This window comes from Colletotrichum scovillei (assembly GCF_011075155.1).
Source record: "Colletotrichum scovillei strain TJNH1 chromosome Unknown Contig00011, whole genome shotgun sequence".
Classification (NCBI taxonomy): Eukaryota; Fungi; Ascomycota; class Sordariomycetes; order Glomerellales; family Glomerellaceae; genus Colletotrichum; species Colletotrichum scovillei.
In genome coordinates, this window is record NW_023336269.1 from 544,248 (window position 1) to 561,361 (window position 17,114).

The 17,114-nt window shown below is 51.5% G+C and overlaps 6 protein-coding genes across 6 annotated transcripts; 2 read left to right on the plus strand and 4 right to left on the minus strand.

Moving 5' to 3' along the window:
• The first annotated feature begins 80 nt into the window (after positions 1–80).
• HER10_EVM0000127 (uncharacterized protein) lies at positions 81–2,682 on the plus strand. The gene is made up of 5 exons (XM_035469922.1): positions 81–724; positions 781–901; positions 965–1,216; positions 1,300–2,364; positions 2,423–2,682. Exons 1-5 carry the CDS (start codon positions 367–369, stop codon positions 2,427–2,429), a joined length of 1,803 nt encoding a protein of 600 aa, XP_035326415.1. The 5' UTR covers positions 81–366; the 3' UTR covers positions 2,430–2,682.
• Positions 2,683–3,117: 435 nt separating this feature from the next.
• Positions 3,118–5,404, plus strand: HER10_EVM0009239 (glycosyl hydrolase family 20; the record flags this gene model as incomplete). Its single annotated transcript, XM_035478731.1, has 1 exon — positions 3,118–5,404. One exon carries the CDS (start codon positions 3,118–3,120, stop codon positions 5,275–5,277), a length of 2,160 nt encoding a protein of 719 aa, XP_035327138.1. The 3' UTR covers positions 5,278–5,404.
• A 1,680-nt stretch (positions 5,405–7,084) lies between these two features.
• HER10_EVM0004382 (amidohydrolase) lies at positions 7,085–10,573 on the minus strand. The gene is made up of 2 exons (XM_035474030.1): positions 9,034–10,573; positions 7,085–8,963 (listed from the first exon to the last, which is right to left on the minus strand). The coding sequence occupies exons 1-2, from the start codon at positions 10,264–10,266 to the stop codon at positions 7,269–7,271; spliced, it is 2,928 nt and encodes a 975-aa protein (XP_035326774.1). The 5' UTR covers positions 10,267–10,573; the 3' UTR covers positions 7,085–7,268.
• A 470-nt stretch (positions 10,574–11,043) lies between these two features.
• On the minus strand, positions 11,044–12,433 carry HER10_EVM0001982 (2OG-Fe(II)oxygenase). Its single transcript, XM_035471713.1, has 3 exons — positions 12,040–12,433; positions 11,911–11,977; positions 11,044–11,843 (listed from the first exon to the last, which is right to left on the minus strand). Exons 1-3 carry the CDS (start codon positions 12,327–12,329, stop codon positions 11,082–11,084), a joined length of 1,119 nt encoding a protein of 372 aa, XP_035326579.1. The 5' UTR covers positions 12,330–12,433; the 3' UTR covers positions 11,044–11,081.
• Positions 12,434–14,263: 1,830 nt separating this feature from the next.
• HER10_EVM0001166 (uncharacterized protein) lies at positions 14,264–14,660 on the minus strand (the record flags this gene model as incomplete). The annotated part of the gene is made up of 3 exons (XM_035470922.1): positions 14,264–14,317; positions 14,370–14,534; positions 14,592–14,660. 3 exons carry the CDS (start codon positions 14,658–14,660, stop codon positions 14,264–14,266), a joined length of 288 nt encoding a protein of 95 aa, XP_035326525.1.
• A 1,306-nt stretch (positions 14,661–15,966) lies between these two features.
• HER10_EVM0005309 (uncharacterized protein) lies at positions 15,967–16,415 on the minus strand (the record flags this gene model as incomplete). The annotated part of the gene is made up of 4 exons (XM_035474931.1): positions 15,967–16,020; positions 16,074–16,151; positions 16,206–16,292; positions 16,350–16,415. 4 exons carry the CDS (start codon positions 16,413–16,415, stop codon positions 15,967–15,969), a joined length of 285 nt encoding a protein of 94 aa, XP_035326848.1.
• Between the last annotated feature and the right edge of the window lie 699 nt (positions 16,416–17,114).

The following is a 17,114-nucleotide window of genomic DNA, read 5'->3' on the forward strand; positions in this document are numbered from 1 at the left end:
TCCGGATGGGGGGAGTTAACGAGCTCAAATGTGCTCAAAACCCTGGGAGTTGCAGCGCAGGATTCCCGACTTCACGAATCGAAAAAACGCGCTCAAACGTACGTGGCAACCGGTTTGATACCCTGATAGTCCTCAATATCACGGCAGGACTGTTTGCGATGACCAATCAGTGATATTCTACGGGCGTATATGCCAAATTACGCAAAATCTACTTCAGCGTCATCTGATCCACAAGCGAAGTGATTGTCAGCGTTTCGCCAAGCACGATGTTCATGACATTTGTATTGTAAACTCTTCCTCGCCCTCGTCTTTGGGCAGAATTTCATTCCCAGAATCCTACTAGGTTAATCGAAGCCTAACGCCATCATGTCTCTACCATGGCTGAGCCAACCGGTCATGTTGCACTCCAGCCGCGATGCCGGAACTTGCTCTATGACACCTGAGCAATGTGCTTTCAAGACTGGCTACTGGGTGTTTTGGTACGAGGCTGATCATCGATACGGACTACCCACCATTGCTTTCTTCGTAACAGCAATTTTGCTTGTAGCTATTGCCAGCTTTGCCTCAACATACGCCCCGATATCGTGGAGAAGAAACACACTATGGCTACGGATCTTGTCATCAGGCCGTCTCTTGTCCTACAAGAGCTGGCGGCTTGGTTTCTGGAACACCCAGTCCCTAGGCACATATCTACTCGGCGCTGCAGGTGCTGTGTTCTTCTTAGGTACTCCTACCTTTTCACCTGAGGCCCTGTGAGATTGAAGACTAACAATCTCCTAGCAATGACCCTTGGTCCTCAGCCCTACTACTGGCCTAACACAAAACAACTGAGCTTCGGAAACTCGCCGCCAATTGCCACTCGTGCCGGTTACATGGCTTTGGCATGTATGCCATTTCTTTTGTGAGTATTTTCATCAAGTCCCTGAAGATCTTGTTTTTGGCTTTTCTAATTCTGTGCTCGTAGCATTCTAGGCGCGAAGGCCAACCCGATTTCAGCCCTGACCGGTATATCCCATGAGAAACTCAATATCTGGCATAACTGGGTGGCATGGGCTATGTTTGTACTTGCGCTGGTCCATACGTTTCCCTTTATCGTGTTTCACATCTGGAAAGGCGACATAGTTAAGCAGTGGAATGATGGAGGCATGTGGGTTACAGGCGTCATTGCTATTCTAGCTCAAGCATGGTTGACGTTCATGTCTATTCGTTGGGTCCGGTATGTCAACATCTTCATCATTTTTCCACAGGTTTCTGGACGCAGACACAGAGGCATTACTGACAGTTAACTTGCTTTGCTAGGGACCGATACTACGAGCTGTTCAAGGCGACTCACCTCTTTGCCGCCGCTGTCTTCTTCATTTTCTTCTTCATTCACTGCGACTTCCGTCTCACCTCATGGGACTATTTCATCGTCACAGCTGTGCTGTACGGTCTGTGCTTCTTTTACTCACAATTCAAAACCTTCATGGAGCACGGTGTCAATCACGCCCGAGTATCACTCGTCACACCACATTGTCTAAAGGTCGTCATCGAAACCAATACCCGGTGGACACCGGGACAACACGTGTATCTGAGGTTCCTCACTGGCGGCATGCACTCACTAACTGCCCACCCGTTTACGATCTGCTCGATCCCACGACACGGCCAGCGAAACGAAATGGTCTTCTATATCCAACCGAGAGGAGGAATCACTGCTAGGCTTGCTGCGATTGCTCGGAAATCTCCGGAGGCATCTGTTCGAGTACTGCTCGACGGTCCGTACGGTGGCGTTACGGATCGATGGTTCGCTGGCTTCGACCGAACGCTCATTGTTGCTGGGGGCGCAGGCGCAGGATTCTCTTTGCCAATGGTGGAGCACTTTCTACAACGACAATACGAAGGGACCGCAAACCCCGAGATGGAAGTTATTGTGGCAACCCGTGATCTGGAGTTCCGGGAATGGTACTGCAGAGCATTAGACGACATTATTGCTCGACATTCCCTTGCCGAGAACACAACGACGCCATGTATTTCGATTTCTTTCCATGAGACCGGAACTTCGGTGCAAAACAGGTCGACGTCGTCAAATCCAGAATCTCCGACATATGATGGAGACAAGGAGGTGATTGAAACACCCGGGAAGTCTTCTGATTCCGAATGGCAATCGCCTTCTGGGCTGGTCAGTCTACGCACATTCAACGGACGACCAGATGTGTCCGCAATTTCCAGGCGAGCCATTGAGCAACCAGGGAGCGTTGGCTTAGTGGTCTGTGGTCCGGCATCATTGGTCTTTGACTTGGGTCAAGTTGCGGCCGAAGCCCAGAAACGTATTCTGCAAGGCGGAGGTGGTGCCAGGGAGGTCTGGTTCTACAAGGAAAACTTTTCGTAAGTCTACATTGCCTTTCACCCATCCAAGTCCTTGATTGCTAACTTGGCCCTTCAGATATTGAATGCACTCGCATGCCGCAAAGACAACTTCCAGTTGCCAGCGTTGCACTAAGTACTAGAATACACGTTTTTGTCGCCCAATTTGTTGCCGTTAATTGTACTGAACTTTTATACCATCCGGAATTAGGCTTGATCCCACCCCAACCACTTCCTGTGATCTTGAAGGTACTCGTGCCGTGATCATCCCTGGTGGGACGCGATCCTACTATCTAGCGCTATGAAATCAATTGAATAATCCATGTCGTTTAATATAGACACATTCGTGGCCTTAACTTCGTCTAAGATCAGGCGTTTCCCGACGCTTATCGGATGCATTGATGTTGAGCGCAATCACCATCGACTTGGCAGAACTCGGAGACCAGTGGGCAATCCGTGGCTTGTTGCTCAGTGCGGGTATGAAGCAAGGGACGGACAGCAATGAGCCCCCGGTTGAGATTTCGGTTACGTTACCATAGCACAGCATGCGTTGTTACATCAGACCGTTGATTTGCGGGGCAGCTCTGCTGATCTATCTCTGAAAGTTAGATGAAGTGAGGGGTGATAACACTGAAGCCGAGATACGGACCAAGACATGTAGATTTTCCTGCATAAATGGTCAATCCTCCTAATGGCAATGTAATGGAGGCGTATTGGAAGTGTTCGAAGAGGGCAGGCTATAACATCAACTTGGTGCCGAAACAAGCTCAAGTCATGGCGCTCTTGCAGCTCATCACGGCATTCCTTTGCACTCCGGTGTTGGCAGGGGGGCTCCAGCTTCTCCCACCCACGCTCCGAACTTTGGACTCCCCGTCAGGTGCCGTGTGGCAAGTCAATAGAAGCCCAAAGACCATCTACATCGAGAACAGTCTTGCTTCTAAAGCCGACACTGATGGTTTGACTCTCATTCCACCAAGCGGCCACGACTTTGCGAAGCTTTTCCAACAAGACATTAGCGAGCTTACAGGCGTCAACTGGACATTACAGCGCGTCAATCGTCTCCCCAGCCCCGCCAACGCCAGCGGGATTCTTCTCGGCTCTTTCACCAGCAATGCCTCGTCGCTCACCTACGAAAATGGCAACCCTACGTCGGAAGGTTATGAGCTCGTCGTCTCCCCGTCTGGCGCCTTCATCGGCGGCACCGGCGCGCGGGGGATGTGGTGGGGGACAAGAACCTTGCTCCAGCTCCTACTCGTAGGGAACGGGACTGTGCCCACGGGGCGATCGGTTGACGCGCCCGCTTATGCCACGCGAGGCTTCATGCTCGATGCCGGACGGAAGTGGTACGCGCCCGCTTTCCTCAAAGAGCTGTGCAGCTTCGCTTCCTTCTTCAAGATGAGCGAGTTTCACTATCACCTCAGCGACAATTACCCGCTCAACCGTGGGCAGAACGCGTCGTGGCAAGATGTCTACTCCCACTTTTCGCTGCGGCCGCAAGATGAGAGTTTGCTGCCGATTCTCCATGACCGAGAGAACGAGACGTTGTCCAGAGAAGACTTTGCCGATCTTCAGAGTCATTGCGCGTCAAGAGGTGTGACTGTCATCCCAGAGATCGAAGCACCAGGCCATTGCCTCTACCTCACCAAGTGGAAGCCTGAGCTCTCATTGACGAAGCGCGACTTGCTCAACTTGTCTCATCCGGATACCATCCCGACCGTCAAGCGTATCTGGTCGGAGTTTCTCCCCTGGTTCGAGACAAAGGAAGTTCATGTTGGCGCAGATGAATACGATGCGACGCTGGCTGACGACTACATTGGCTTTGTGAACGAGATGTCTTCTTTCATCAACTCAACTGCCGGTAAGAGAATTCGCATCTGGGGAACAAACGAGCCATCCGAAAACAAGACTATCTCCAAAGACGTAGTCATCCAGCACTGGCAGTACGGCGAGTCGGATCCGGTTCTGCTAGCAAACAATGACTATGATGTAATCAATTCCGAGGACTGGTGGGCATATATGTCTCTTAAGAACGACCACATGCCAATTCTTCCTGCTCGCTACCCCCAATTTTACAACGAAACCCGAGTGCTCAACTTCGCCAACGAGCCTAAGTGGCAGTGGACACCGGCGGATTTCAACCCGTTCAACAAGACCATGCAGTTACCAGATAACTCACCGGCAAACAGAGGCGCAATTCTTGCGGCATGGAACGACAATGGTCCGGATGCCTCTACCCAGCTGGAGGCGTACTATGCCATGCGCCGAGGCATAGCGCTGGTCGGAGCACGCGCGTGGAGTGGCAGCCGAGGCGCAGAGCTCGTAGACGAAGGGGTTGCACCTAGCATTGACTTCTTCACGCCTCTCGCACCGGGGCAGAATCTCGAGCGTAGAGTGACGAAATCCAAGCCTACATGCAAAGGGCCATTAGTCTCATGGTCTCGCTCTGCCAATGGCTCTGAGGCAGTACACCTTGGCCATGGAAGTAAGGGCATGAACTACACCCTGACAATGGCTGTCACTGGACCTTTCACACTGTCCGGCCCTGATACCGCTCTCGCATTAGATGAAGGTGGCAGCCTTTCATTCACTGCGGACGGATGGCCTTATCCTCTTCGGTCCGTGAGCGAACAGGACGCTATGCAGCTTGACCCTGGGCACCCAGGCCGGATTTGGTCGAACGTGTCTACATCGACACACGAGGCAGTTACGGTATCGAAGCTCCCTGCGAACGTCACCATCGTCACAGACGCGCTCCATGGAAGCATGGCTTGGATCAATGGACAGTTTGCAGGGCGTTTCGAAGTGTTTGTGTATGGGGGTCGTAACACGCTCTTCAGCTGGAGCCAAATGGCATTTGTTGCGCCGTTGGAAGATGTACTTGGCCCTGGGATACAGAGTCTCGTGGTCGACAATGTTGCCAATTTTACAAGCTAGCAAGAGCCCCTATAAGTCAAACCCCCCACTTCCTGGCACCCCCCTGTTTCTGGCACCCACAAAAACGATGGGATCACAACCCAACCTCCTCATTACTATTAACTATTGATCCTCAACCACACCCACTACAATACAACTGCCAGCCTCACTAGGGCATTCAGAGTCGCTGGATTCAGCCGTAATAACCTCCTTTTCACCCGCTTCGATTTGAGCCCGATGGATATCCCTGATGTTCGCAAACTTCGTGTTGGGATCGATCTGAACAGTCTTCCTCTTCCTAACTGCAGCGTTGGTAACTTGAGCCCTCAGGTGAGCCAGCTGCTGCTGGGCAGCTGCCAGTTGCCAGGCCTGCTCTGTGAAGCCTTTTTTCACCTTCCTGAACAGCAGCCGTTGAGTGCTGGTATCATTGTCGAGTTGGGTGTATAAGTGCAGTTGACCGCTGAGCTCTGCCAGCTTCCTGGGTGTCGACCAGACCACTGCAGAGGAAGCAGAATCCATGGCTCAACAGGGGTAGTTTGTTGACCATTATGGCATCGCTTTTGCCCCGACTGGTTGGTTTGGGTGTGGTGGGCTTAGCAGAAGGCTCAGGTAATACCATAGGGTTCATCAGGGGCTTAACCATCGCTACAGGGTGTAGACCAGTCCACTTCCAACCACTTCTGATGTTCGAGACTGATAGACCAGCAAGTCGAGCCTTCTGGTAACAGTCCAGGAAGTTCCTTTTACCTATAATGGTAGAGTCGTTCCATTGAGACAAGTAACCGAGCTCCTTCCGATAGGCTGACTTAACAGGGCTGAAGACAGACTGGTCAAGTGGCTGGAGGACATGAGAGGAGTGTGGTGGTAAGAACAGTAAATGGATATTGTTAATATAGCAATTCCACATGAAGTCTGTCGTCGTATGACTCCCATGCCCATCCACAATCAACAGTCGAGCCTCGCCCTCAGCCTCGGGCATAGTCTGTGGGATAAACACCTTCTCTAACCATTCAATGGCAGTTAAGTCTGTAGTCCAGCCATTATCTGTTGCTGTAAACTCCCACCCATCGTATGGAACCAGATGTAATGGAAACCACTGTTGTTGGACCGTCTTCCCTTGAAAATGATAAGAGGACGAAGTGCCCTACCCAAGGCTGAGATACACTCAATGATAGAGACCCATGCCCTCGACCCAGGTTGTTTCTTGCGAACAGACGTCGTCTCAGCCATGCCCAGCACTAACCCATTAGCCCTGACCCTCGAGGATGCCAGTCTCATCCATATTATATCTGTTGGCTGGTTTGATGTCCTTGATCTCAGGGATAGCAAGGAACTTAAACCAGTTCCTAATGACCCAGTAGATGCCCCATTAACGCGTCTAGAATCGATGGAACGACTTCTCTGAACCTTAATGATAGGGTTCCTTCTCACGAAGGCATAGATCCAGCCTTTCCTAATGGTTTGGTATCCCCAGCAGCAGCCAGAACTCGCTCTGCGAATTCCTTCACCTGTTGGTGCGTTGGTGCGAGGCCCAGCGAAGCCTGAATGCGAACCCATTGTGCCAGCTTACTCTCCTGGTCAGGAGACAGCCTCTGCCAGTCAGCAAAGCCACTTTCCTAGTCTGACCACCTTGGAGACGTAGTTGGAGGGTTGATCGTGGTATCCCATACTCCAATGAGGCTCTCTTTGACTCTTGCCGTAGCCTGACGAAGCTGATCTTCGGTATATTGAGGCATTAGATATAGAAGAAGGTATGTGCAAAAAATGAGCCCATTTGGACTCGAATTGAAAATGTTGTGATAAAAGGAGGTTGGGGGTGGGCATTGCGTTGTGGTGGATTTTCGCGTTTTTGTGGGTGCCAGAAACAGGGGGGTGCCGGGAAGTGGGGGGTTTGACTTACCAATTCCAAGAGAGCGCCTGTTTAGATCGTGGAAAGTTCCATTCAATCACGGCTCTTGTCGAACACTATGTGCAGTCAATTCTCCAGTGCTCTCTCCGATAGTGACGCCTTCCTAGATGAGAACTAATAGGCCCGGTCCTCTGTCACCAACAGCCCGCACCCTAGATTCGATCTCAAGCGGACTCCCTTCATGTATCACGAAGTGCTCATCCTCAAGTTCATCCTCGAGACCAAGGATCCTGTACACATTCCTTCCGACCAGGTCCAATGCTGACTTCTCATCCAGCCGCCCTTCGCCATTTTTGTACGCCGCACCCGCGAGCAAGCCAAGGTCTCGCACGATCCAGTCCTCCTCTAGGCCAATAGCCACATCAACTCCGGCCTGAATCAAGACATCTACACTTGTGCGGTTTGTCAAAGGCGCGCCCGTAAGCGCCCGTCGCTGATCCCAAGAAACCGCAAAAGACTGCATTGGTGCCAAAACAACTCCCACTTTGGCTGTAGATAAGGCGTCAGCGACCAGGTGAGCTTCGGCGCCACCGTATACGACGAAACGAAGCCTCTTCGGGCTATCTACGAGCTCTAACAGAGCCTCTTCCACGGTACTTTTGACGTCTAACAAAGCAGCGATGGTGTCTGCGCTGTGCACAGTCACCACGAGTGCCATCTGCCCTTCGACGACTTCTCGGAGAAACGCAACCTCCGTGTATCGGTCTTCCACAAGGATAGTTTCATTCGCAGCGAGCGATGAGACTGCCTTGAGAAGCTTCCGTCGCAGCTCGCCAACACCTCCTGAGATGGATGAAATTCCATCCACTCCGCTTTTCGCGGAAAGATCGAGAGTATAGTGCACAGCAGCGTCGCGAGCAAACACAGCACCACGGTCGAGAGTAGTTCCAGTCCCGGTGAGAAATCCAGTGCTTGTGCCATGATGCGTGCCTAGAGCTGTGAACTTGGGGGCCGAAATGGCTCTGGTGACACCATAGCGGTGGGCAACTTGTAGTTTATCTGTATCGAGGGCGAGCCCGTCAACACCGCGACTGAACTTACCCCCATCCGCACCGTTGTCGGTGTTTCGCTCCGAGTCTATAGCGTTCAGACCGAGAGTTGAGCCAAAGGCGATAAAAGATGGTGTAAGATAGCCCTTTCTTAGGTGAATTAGAGCACCTTCATGGCCAGACGCGACTTTGAGCTCAGCTTCGCAGCTTCCAACGCAAGTAATCTTGCCGTTAGAGACGGCTACGTTGTATGTTTTCCCATCGGCTGCTACGCCACTCACTGTCGCGGAGTGTAGTACCTTTGAAATTCCTGTAAAGACAACGTCGCCCCGCGTAATCTGAGGCTTCTCAGTGACCTCGCCGAGACCCTCATCCGAAATTATGGTACCCTCATAGGTCTTGTTAAGTCTGACTGGATTGTCATATTGAGCAGTACCGTCAATCCAGATCTGGACTGGCGTAGCCCCAACGCTCAATGGGTCACTATCCCACACGACGATATCGGCATCGAAGCCAGGCTTGATTTTGCCGAGGCGATGCTCCATCCCCAGCCTCTCAGCCGGGGCAGTAGTGACGGAGGCTAGTGCAGCGTGGTAAGGCAGGCCATACTTGTACGCTTTCGCAGCTTCAAACACGACGTGCTGTGCATTGAGCACCGGGTTATCGCTCACGTAGATGGGCGTCAGTCCAGCGTCGTAGAGATGCTTTCCTGCGTATTCCGAGCCCATAGCAGCTTCGGCTTTGTACCACATGTTGTCGGCGAAAAGGGCGGACGCTGGTGGATTGTTTCCCCACGCCCGTTTGAGGATCTTTAGAATGATGAGTGAGTAAAAGGCATGGCAAGGACAGATACCATCACGGGCTTTACGTTATGCTTACCTCGGGCACGAGATGCGTCTGGTGGGCGTGATGAAATGCGCGGATAGGAAACTTGAACTCATTCGTGTGATCCACGAAGGCTTCAAGGTCATTGATGGTGTAGCAGTGAGCATGAACATGGACTTGGCCCCTGAGCACCGCAACCAGTGCCTCCCATTCTAGATCGTGGCTGAGATAAGTCTGGACATTGTCAAGACCTTGAGCAGCGGCGTGGCACCAGTCATCTTGCTCGCGGATCAACTTGGTAGCATGCTCGAAAGCCTGACGGAATTCCCAGCTTTCACCGAGACGGCTGTACGGGCCACGTTCGCCCGCTTTCCCATGGACCTGCTTTGAATTCTCACCACAAGCCATCTTCATATGCCGCCAAGTGCGATCCGGGTCAGCTAGCATATCAATTACGCTTGTTTCATTGCGTCCATCAGCAGCTCCGATGGCGTGCTTGATCACAAAGGCTTCGCCGCCAATATTGTTGCTGGATCCAGGAAGAATCAACGACGTGGTGACGCCGCCAGACTTGATCACCTGGAGTTGATGATCCGTCGGCTGAATGCCATCGATGGATCGGACATAGGGAGTGATGTCTTTCGACAGCTCGCTGACATCCTCATTGCCGTGGAGTGTTGGCAGTGAGTGCACTGCAGCATGGCTGTGCATATCGATGATGCCGCTGGTGAGCGGCCGCCCACCCGCATCGTAGACGAGAACATCTCCGGGCAAGGAGGCTATCGCTATGGCCTTAGCGACCTGCTTGACTAGGCCGTGCTCAATGAACACGTCGGCTGAAATCCATGAATAGTCGGCAGACCCTTCAACCGGCTCCCCGACCCAAATAGTTGCGTTCCTGATGACTGTGGGCTTCTTGCCGTCCACGTAGCGGGCGTTCCGTGTCCTCCCGTAACCAGGCGGATCATTCGGTCGACTGTGCAGTTTTCCGCAAGTCGACAGATCCTCTCGCAGCTGGCGAGTTGAAAGCCCATGAATCGTAAATTCCGGCCCGGAGACGCCGCCCACGGGGTAAATCTGCCTCCATTGCGCGTAGACGATGAACGCGAGGCATGCTAAGCCAAGAACGCGCAATGTTCGCGACCTGCGGGGTAAAAGTTGGAGAGCCGGATGATGCCGCCGCCGCACTGACGAAGAGAGGATACGGCGACTTTCAGCCGCTGTCGCCGCTGGCGGGCTGTAGGGCGGCAGCTCATCTATCTTTTCCGCGCCTGTGAGTGGTGCCATTGTTTGAGTCGGTCGTCGGTGTCGGTGGCTGAGGAGGACGACAGAGCCACATGGTAGGTTTGAAGTCGGACAACAGGACACATACTGGTAACAAGGGACAACAATGGTGGCTCCAGGTCTGTTTGGGTGAGGGCGCCATTGTCCCCAGCTTCCAAGGGGGGCTTGATGATCGCGACAAGGATTTAGGACAGGGCTTAACTCGCCTAACTTAGTTCCGGGCAGCCCAAACTAAAACTAAACTCCCTCCCAAAGTACCAAAGCTCTGTTTCCGCAGCTGACGCTGTGTTGGTGCTTATGGGTCTGTCGGAACCTGGAACCACTGGAGCGTACATATATGTAGCCGTAGAGGTAGCTCTGTATGAAGACGCGGCATGGACTTTCACCTTACTGCATGCTCAGTAGCTAGCTCGTTCTTGTCTGTCATACGTTGCTCGTCCGGCGGGATGCCTCGATTGACTCTGGCCACTGACGCCATCTAGAATTGGACCCCGCTCCAATCACCGTGCACCCAGATGGTACAGCAGAGGAAAAAGAAATACCGCATGATGAATACGAGAGTGTTTGCCAGACTAACTCGGGAAGAGATGCCGACATCTTGAACCAGGCGCCAATGATTCAGATACGGGATCTAGGCTGTACTGCAAGAGCCCTTTCTGTTCACAATTCTGATGGAGGATACAATGTCATTTTCATCACATAGACTTGACCTTTTCATTCAACTGTGAATCCCTGGAGGGGTATCCCCCATTTCATGATATGTCAAGCTAACGTAGGTACATGTATTTGGTCTCATTTATCTACACTAGTGCTGCCGCTTAATGGGCCTCAACCAAAGTCTCCTTCACAGCCGGAGCTTGCTTAAGCTCCTCCGACACTTCAGGCTCGTGCGCCTTAGCGGTCGGCTGCGCGTACGGGGTCCACTCTTCATCAGCAGTCATACCGCCGTACAACATGGACGGGGGAGCAAGAGCCTGGATATCGGGGGTTGCCTTGAAGAGGTAGAACTTCTCATCGTGCCACTGACCAGCAGTGACGTATCTGCCCTCGCTGTCCTTGAACATGGTGTCGTTCTCGGCGCGGAGGAAGTAAGCGATGGAGTAGCGGTGCTGCTCAGAGTTGTAGGGGACGACGCGGTGGATGCACGACATCATGGTGTGGCCACTGGCAAAGCGGAGGGAGTCGCCAACGTTGATGATGGCGCACCCCTTCTTGGGAGCGACGAAGCCGAACTCCTTGGTGCCGGGAGGGCGGATCTGAAGTCCCCACTCCTCGGCGAAGAGGAGGGTGAGGGAGCTGATGTCGGTGTGCTTCTGGTGGCCGATCTGGGTGTCCTTGATGGGGTCGGCGGGGACGTAGTGCATCATTGCCAGTGTGGAGGTAGAAGGGCGGTCGTTGCGGTGGGCATTCTCGTAACGTGCGGCGCCGACGAGACCCATGGCGGAGGAAAGACCGGAGAGGACGGTCTTTGTGACCAGGTTGGATCCGGAGATGGCGTTCTTCAGAATTGCCTTCTCCTTATCATTCTGGAGGATCTTGGGGAACTTGGGGTCGGATCTTTGAATCTCATCACGGGAGACCTGGAGTGAAGTAGGTTAGCTGGAGCTCATATTTAACGATCCTAGGAGTTCCAGGATAATAGCTCACCTTGAACATCTCATATCCGTCTCTGGTGTTGGGAAGACCACCCGTTCGTGAGCCGACGGGCTCATATCTAGAAGTGAGTCATGAGCATTTTCTGAGCATTCCAATCTATTTGATGCGGCCGATACTTACCCGAGATGTGCGGTGATGAGACCGAGCTCGTTCTTGTCCTCGATAGGGGCCTCAAAGTAGCGGTGCATGAGCTCCAGAGTCCTTTGTTGGTCGTCGAGGAATCTGCTGCCATCGAGGCCGTTCAAGTCCAGGTAGAAGAAACCCTGTTGCTGGCAAATGCGGAGCATATTCTCAAGCTCAGCTGGCTCTTGGGAGAGGACGCGTCCAAAGTCCACAGTCTCCATGGGATAAACGGGGACCCTCTTCCCGGACCACTCGACGGTCTGCGGGACTTCAGTGGAGATACCCATTATGAAGCTGTGTGTAGGGATGCGGAAGCTAAAATTCTGGGTAGTGAAGACGGTCTTGGAAAATCGAGGCTACAAATCGTAGGCAGAGACTTGGTTTCGACAGGATGAGTTGCTCTCCCAAGCTTCAACCCCACCGGCGAGCTCTCCTACTTATACAATTCGAGACGACCAAGGCCCAGAACCCTGAAGACCTGGACAGCTCTGCCTGAGCTACACCTGAAGCTCCGAGTCTGATCTGCGTAGGCGCACCAACAAGACCCTTTGCCCCTCATTGTCAGCAACGCGACGAGATCCACACACATCATCATTTCTTATCCTCCTTCCAGATTGCTGTGATTAACAATGTCCCATTCAATGAGACCTAAAGTTTCATGCAATGGTGCGGGGTCTCGGGCCAATCGGCACATTTCTTCATATCACATGCGTCCCACGCCAATGAGACTATCACTGACAGCTTGAGGAGCTCGATGCCTCTTTCGTATCAAAAGTGGATTTCGTGCTCTAGCGCTGCTTGATCTGGTTCGTGATGGCGGCACTCTGGTAGGACCCCGCTGTCTCACACTACTCAATCGGATACGGTCCGTCTCATGCAGGGCGTAGGAATTGCACCATTTCTTGGCCATCTTATCATTTCTGGAAGAAGAAACCATTGAGTCCAGCCGAGAAGGACAGCGCCTCTTTTCAATCTCCAAGTTTAGCCAGATGCGTTTTGTAAGTACGTGGACGAGGGCTGTTGGCCTAGGCAACACCACATAAACAACAAACACCCCGCTCTCGGTAGATTTCCTTACATGCTTGGAGGGGCATAACTTTCTTCGAAATTGCATCCTGTCGGTCTTTTACCCGACACTAAGATTGCCAAGCTCGGCAGATGGCCCATCGTGCAATGTAATTGCTTATTCATTGGCTGATGACGGACAGAAGGGATTCACCACAGCTCACCAATGTCTCTCCGGTCACACGAAGCTGTGCTGAATTTCTGCAGCTAGGCTGACAACTTAGTCGCAGACAACGTGTCGTCCGCGTGGCAGAAACTTGGGCCATTGTCGAGACAATGCGATTGTCTTCTTGGTGACAATCGAAGAACCACAAGGGTTCCTCTGAGAGGCCGCCACCATCCGGGAGTATCCGCAAGAAGACCCCTGGCTAGGATCTGACACTAGGCGACCAACCACCCATCCCATCCATCTCAAATTGGCGATGCGGGGTAATCTCAGTGCGGTATCCGCGGGAGACGCGAAACATCTGCAAGCGAGCAGCGTTGCACACATGTAGTTGGGATTCGGAGGAAAGACCCCGACTACAACCCCCACGGCGATGGCTGACCGAGATGACGGAGTTAAGATGGATAAAAGTTGAGATGACATTTGACGTCGCAACAAACAATTGGCGATCAGTTCGGCATGAACACGTCGAAACTTGGCATTCTGTGGTGGCCAATGAGCGATCTGGAGTCGCAACCGAGGTTGCACTTTTCTCAACGACAGTCGCATTGGCCAAGGATGCACAATTAATAAAACAGGTTGGAAGAATCTTGGCTTGTATTCGGAGTTTCGTAGTTCAACTGTAAGTCCGTCTAGTTTGGCGATAGCTGTCAATAATTACTTGGTACTCTGCTTCAAGCATTGTAGTCCTTTCGTCGCAAAGCAACTCAACATCTGTTAGTTACTTCAGACTTGTTCATGGACATTATGACGCAACGCAATTACTTTGTAGCATTGTTTTGTTTGCAAAGGACGTGCAGTTCAGTGAAATTGAGCTAAAGTATTGCGCACATATGTCTATTCTTCATATCGATCTAACGGACTCAGCTCTACTCCAAATCCCAGACAGGAATCGTTGATGTGAAATACCCATCAACAAACTTCTCTCTATCGAGCTGGGCTTCTGAAACAGAAGATCCATTCCACCCCCTCCGACTCCTCTCTCTGAGTCTATTTGGGGCATCCAATACCCCAGCCAGTGACAGTGTCGCAGCAGTCGGCATCCTATTCAGCAATCAGTAACAAGCTTAAGCTCAAAAAAGTTGCAGCGACTTACACAAGTGGCGGACACAGGAGTGTTGGTGCCCTGCTTCATGACGTTGTAGCAGAAGTTGGCCGAGTTGGAAGCGCACCAGACTGAATCGCCGTTCTGGTTCATGCAAGACTTCTGGCCCTTGCCCCAGCAGCAGTCTGTCTGGGGGTAGTTGCGTCCGACTTTGCACTATTCTATTGTCAGCTGCTTTGTGACTGAGAAGGCTCGGAAAGAAAGAACGCTTACCTCAGCGGCAAGAACGGCAGGAACAGCAACAGCTGAGAGGATGGCGGTGATGACGACTGAGAACTGCATTTTGAATGAAGGTTGATGATCGAAATCTGATCTTGAAATGAGAGTTGGTATAGTAAAGAGTGAAAGACTGGTAGTTGATTGGATGTGTGAATGTGAGGATGATGAGAGGCAAAAGACATTTAGAAGGTGATGTCAACGCTTCTTATATCCTTCAAGCCTCGTAAATGTGTTTCCTAATTCTCCTATGCGCCCGACGCGGCCATATTCTCGGTGATCCCGATTCCACATTAGACTCACGAATACTCAATTCTTGACAGGATAATCTAAAGGAGTTTTGCCAACGCAATGAGACTGAGCTTGGTTCGCAGAAGGCGGTGCATTCTCTAACAGTCTAGTGCAGCTACGACTTCCGAGATAGGTAGATTCCCATCAAACCCCGGTCTCCACAACACCTCGTAGGGCTGTGAAAGTGCCGTGCCTGACTGCGGTACCACCCAGCGGTCCAAAACTACAATCCGAGGCCGCGCTATAGTTGCAATTGCAGTGCATGGATGGTCTTGACTCAAGCATTTTCGGCTCAAGAGGGCGCGATACCGAGCACCTGGGTTGATTAAGATCTATCCGTACCTGACTTGCATACACCATCACGGGCCATCCTCTGCTCTAGGCCGTTTGACACAAACTTGGCTTACGACGCACAGAAATTAGCTTTGCAGGGAACAATAGCTTAATGTGAGACAACGAGCACGGAAGCACGGCTGTCAGTTGATAGCTGCTTCATATTGCAGAGTCTAATTTATGGGGGTAGTTCACATAGGGATATCGATGAAATCTAAGTGAACCCGGCATACCGAGCCCGAGTTGTCAATGGAAAAGCCTCATTGGGTAGGCGAGAGAATGCCTTCAAGAGTCTTTGAACTTTCTTCTAGTCTCAACTCCTGCCAAGAGTCGATGTTCTGTAAGGGGTGGTGATGATAGACAAAGAATGAAGCGAAAACTCGTACATGGTGGAAGAATATTGCACAGACTTGTCCGGATAATTCTGCGACAGCTCAAGTTAATGTCTGATATTGTAGTCTTAACTATTGTCAGAAATCATTTGTGCAAGATGCTTATTTACTAGAAATTTTATTGAGACAATTTGTTTGCTATGCGTCTGTTGTTTACTCAGTTTCCTATCAGAGAAACGAAAGCTTGATTGTTTACAGCAGTCTGTCACTTGATCCCGTCGAGGTACTCTAAGGTGAAGATTTAATAGAGCGAGGAATGTCATTCTCTTGTAATCTGCTAGATATGCCATGACCATCTCCTTCTATCTAATTTGAATCAATTTCAATCCGCTACACCATCTATCCCCATTGTCTATCTATTTGGGGCAGCCGGTTCCCCAGCCGTTGAGAGTGTTGCAGCAGTCAGCATCCTGGTAATTGGTCAGTAAGAACTAGCTCAACTCGAATCAGTGTCACAGCTTACGCAAGTAGTAGACACCATAGCCCCATTGGGTCCCTTGACATTGGTGCAGTAGTTGGCGGTGTCGGCCTCGCAGAAGTACTATCCGGTCCGTCAGTATTGTTTTCTACCATTGAGCAGAAGACGTGTACACACCCGGTTGCTGTTCTGTCGCAGGCAGGACTTGTATCCATCGTTGCCTCCCCAGCAGCAGTCAGTACGAACAGAGCTTCCGATCGCGCACTGCAGCTTGTTAGCGAGCCCATATCATCTTATTGAGGCCTGTTGCGAAACACATACGTGAGCAGCCATGACGGTGGAGCTAGCGGTGGCAAGAGCGGCCAAGAGAATGTTGGAGAACTGCATTTTGAAAAATGGGTGAAAAAGTGAAGATGTAAGAAATCTTGAAGTAGTGAGAGACTGTGAGTGAGATCTGTCGAGTTTGACTGTGTTGTAATGATTGTGAGTGATGAGTTAGGAAAGTAGATGGCGAGAAGAGAGCCAAGTCGATGACTTATATACACGAGGGTATCTCTTCATCGCAAAGCACCAAGGTACGCAGTCTACAAGTTCATCTCCAAAACCTGTAAAAGAGACACAGATCATGGCGCTATGGCTGAGTCGGAATTCTCTTCGGCCAACACAACCACGGTAAACACGATGGATGCTTAGCCTGGTTCCATCACAAAAGCTTGATATGTTGGCATCTCAAATTCATCTGAAGATACGACCTGAAGTCAAGAGACAATTGTCAGGGATATCTAGTCAAGTTGCGGTGATGTGCCGAAGCTCTGGCCAGACGGTGGGGCATTCGCGAGCCCTGCGACGACTTGTCGAGCCAACAGAAGGCCCGAGTATGAGCTATTAATGAATACGCTTGTTCATTATACCTTGGTCTGCCGTCTAAGGTGCAGATCCCGTGAGGTAAATTCAACTCGCATCTCCATAGAATGCCGTGTCATGGTCGGTTTCGGATGCCCAAGCGGTAGTCGAGTCATGGCTCCGTGATAACTAAGCGGGGGTCCAATGGTTCGATTGACGTGTCCTAGATAGGCAATTTCAACA